This window comes from Aureococcus anophagefferens, assembly GCF_000186865.1.
Source record: "Aureococcus anophagefferens unplaced genomic scaffold AURANscaffold_120, whole genome shotgun sequence".
Taxonomy (NCBI): domain Eukaryota; class Pelagophyceae; order Pelagomonadales; family Pelagomonadaceae; genus Aureococcus; species Aureococcus anophagefferens.
In genome coordinates this window covers 14892-17348 of record NW_008705669.1, presented here as the reverse complement: position 1 = coordinate 17348, position 2457 = coordinate 14892, and the positions used below count along the sequence as shown (strand labels likewise).

Here is a 2457-nt window from a genome sequence, read left to right as displayed (position 1 = left end):
TCTTGTCGGAGTCGTCCTTGTGGGTGCCGACGCTCACGAGCGTGTCGTCGACGAGCTCGAACTTGTGCCGGACGTCGCCGTCGCCGAGGTACGTGAGCCTGGCCGTCGCGAAGGCCGTCGTGAGGGTCGCTTCGTCGTTCTCCTTGCCGGCGGCGTCCTTCATGGCCCGCGAGTCCTGGTCCTGGTCCGCGATGAAGCCCAGGTCGAAGGACGTCTCGGGCGCGTTCGACGTCGCGCCGACGAGCGCCGCGAACGCGGGGCCGCTCGTCGCGACGAGCGCGTCGATGACGTGGTGGCCGTTCTCCACGGAAACGTGGTGCTTCATCTCCCCAAAGTCGACGACGCCGTTGTCGTTGGCGTCGAAGGTCGCCGTCAGCAGCCCGCGCAGGCGCTTGATCTCCTCCTTGGCGCTGTCGAGGTCGGTCACGTCCTCCGCGGCGAGGTACTTCTCGCGGCCCTTGGACGCCGTGCGCGCCAGGGTGAGCGTCTCGGCCGTCTGGCCCTCCGTCGATGCACCGGCACCCATGATTCCCAGCGAGGCTAGCGGCGACGCGTCTATGCGCGGCGCTGAGAGCCTGCACGGCAACCGCACTGTATGGATCGAGGGCAAACGAGCAGCTCGATCGAAAGCGAGCACATCGAGAGGCGAGACGTCGGAGGCGGCCGCAGTTCGCCGCCTGCCATGAGCTTCATGTCGCGGACGCCGGCGCCCGGCGAGCGCGGCGACGCGCGGGCGTGCCCCATCGCGCCGCCGAGCGCCGGCGAGGCCCCCCCGGCGGGCGGGAATCCCTGGCCGTCCGCGCCGCCGCCCTGGGTCGACGACCGCACGACGCAGCGCTGCATGGGCCGCGCCTGCACGGTTCGCGTCTCCGCGTCTGTCCGAGAGTCGCCGCCACCGCACGCGCCGCGTCGTAGGTCGCCTTCGACAGCGTGCTCGAGCGGCGGCACCACTGCCGGTTTTGCGGCAACATCTACTGCGGCAACTGCAGCGCGCGCAACTCCATGCTGCCGCCGGAGTGGAACATCAAGGAGCCCCAGCGCGTCTGCAACACGTGCTACCGCCTGCTCGTGCCCTACCAGCAGCGCTGGATCGCGACGAACTCCAACAGCCTGCGGGAGAACTTGCTCGAGGACGACGGCTCGACGCGCTACATGAACAGCCCGCTGCGCTTCACGCTCGGCGGCGAGGTGCGCAAGGCGGCCTACACGCTCCAGAACCTGACGGACCGCGAGAACGTCAACTACTGGGAGCGCGACAACGAGTACTGCACGGAGATGCTCGAGGCCGTCGAGGGCCTCATGTTCATGACCGTGGGCAAGATCGCGTTCATCGGCGGCTTGCGCTTCGCGACGGGCTGCGTCGTCGCCAAGCTGCCGGACAACACGTGGTCCGCGCCCTGCGCCGTGGGCTCCTTCGGCGTGACCTTCGGCGCGTGCCTCGGCGCCGAGGTCACGGACATGGTCACGGGCATCGACCGCGAGACCATGGAGAAGTTCTCCAACGAGCAGGTGTCCAACGTCATGCTCGGCGGCGAGGCGTCCTTCGCGCTGGGGCCGCTGGGCCGCACGGCGACGGGCGAGGCCTACGTCGCGGGCGCGGGGCCGAGCTCGAACTCGGAGGCGTACATGTCGTACAGCCAGTCGCGCGGCGCCTACGGCGGCGTCACGGTCGACGCGGCCTACGTGTCCGTGCGCAAGGACGTCAACGAGAAGTTCTACGGCTACGCCGTGAGCGCGCGCGACGTCCTCGGCGGCAAGGTCGACCGGCCCAAGGCCGCGGAGCCGCTCTACTCGGCGCTCGCGAACTTTTACGCGACGGTCTTCCCCGCGCGCGGCGCCAACGGCCGGTCCGCCTACGACGACGTCCACACGCGGTCCTTCGCGGGGGGCACGGGCTACGTCGACCGCCAGGGCAGCGGCGCCGCGCCGCGCGTCGAGCGCGACGCCTACGGCCGGCCCGTGCAGCCGTCGCCCGTCGGCGTGCCGGGCCAGCCGCCGCCCTGGAACCCCTACGAGGACGAGTACGGACGGCCGCGCCAGCCCGGCGCCGCGCCGCCCGCGCCGCAGCAGGCCTACGCGCCGCAGCAGGCCTACGACCAGCAGCGGGCCTACGACCAGCAGCGGGCCTACGACCAGCAGCGGGCCTACGCGGCGCAGCAGGCCTACGACCAGCAGCAGGCCTACGCGGCGCCCCCGCCGGCGGCGGCGCCGCGCCGCTCCGGCGGCGCCGCGGACAACTTCGGCGCGCCGAACCGGCCGAGCCGCTCCGTGCCGCCCGTCGTCACCGCGGCGCCCGTCGCCGCGCGGAGCGCGGCCGGCGGCGGCGGCGCCGTCGTCACGGCGACGGCCGTCGCCGCGCGGCCGCCGCCGGGCGCGGCGAACCCGAGCGAGGGCGCCTTCTACGGCCAGCGGAGCCAGTCGCTCGCGCCGCGCGTCGTCGACGCCGTGCCCGCGGGC

The 2457-nt window shown here is 72.8% G+C and overlaps 1 protein-coding gene across 1 annotated transcript; it reads left to right on the top strand.

Moving 5' to 3' along the window:
• Window positions 1-1152: 1152 nt before the first annotated feature.
• On the top strand, window positions 1153-1809 carry AURANDRAFT_34665 (hypothetical protein; the record flags this gene model as incomplete). Its single annotated transcript, XM_009044071.1, has 1 exon — window positions 1153-1809. A coding segment is annotated over one exon (657 nt), but the record flags the coding sequence as incomplete, so codon positions are not given.
• Window positions 1810-2457: the final 648 nt, after the last annotated feature.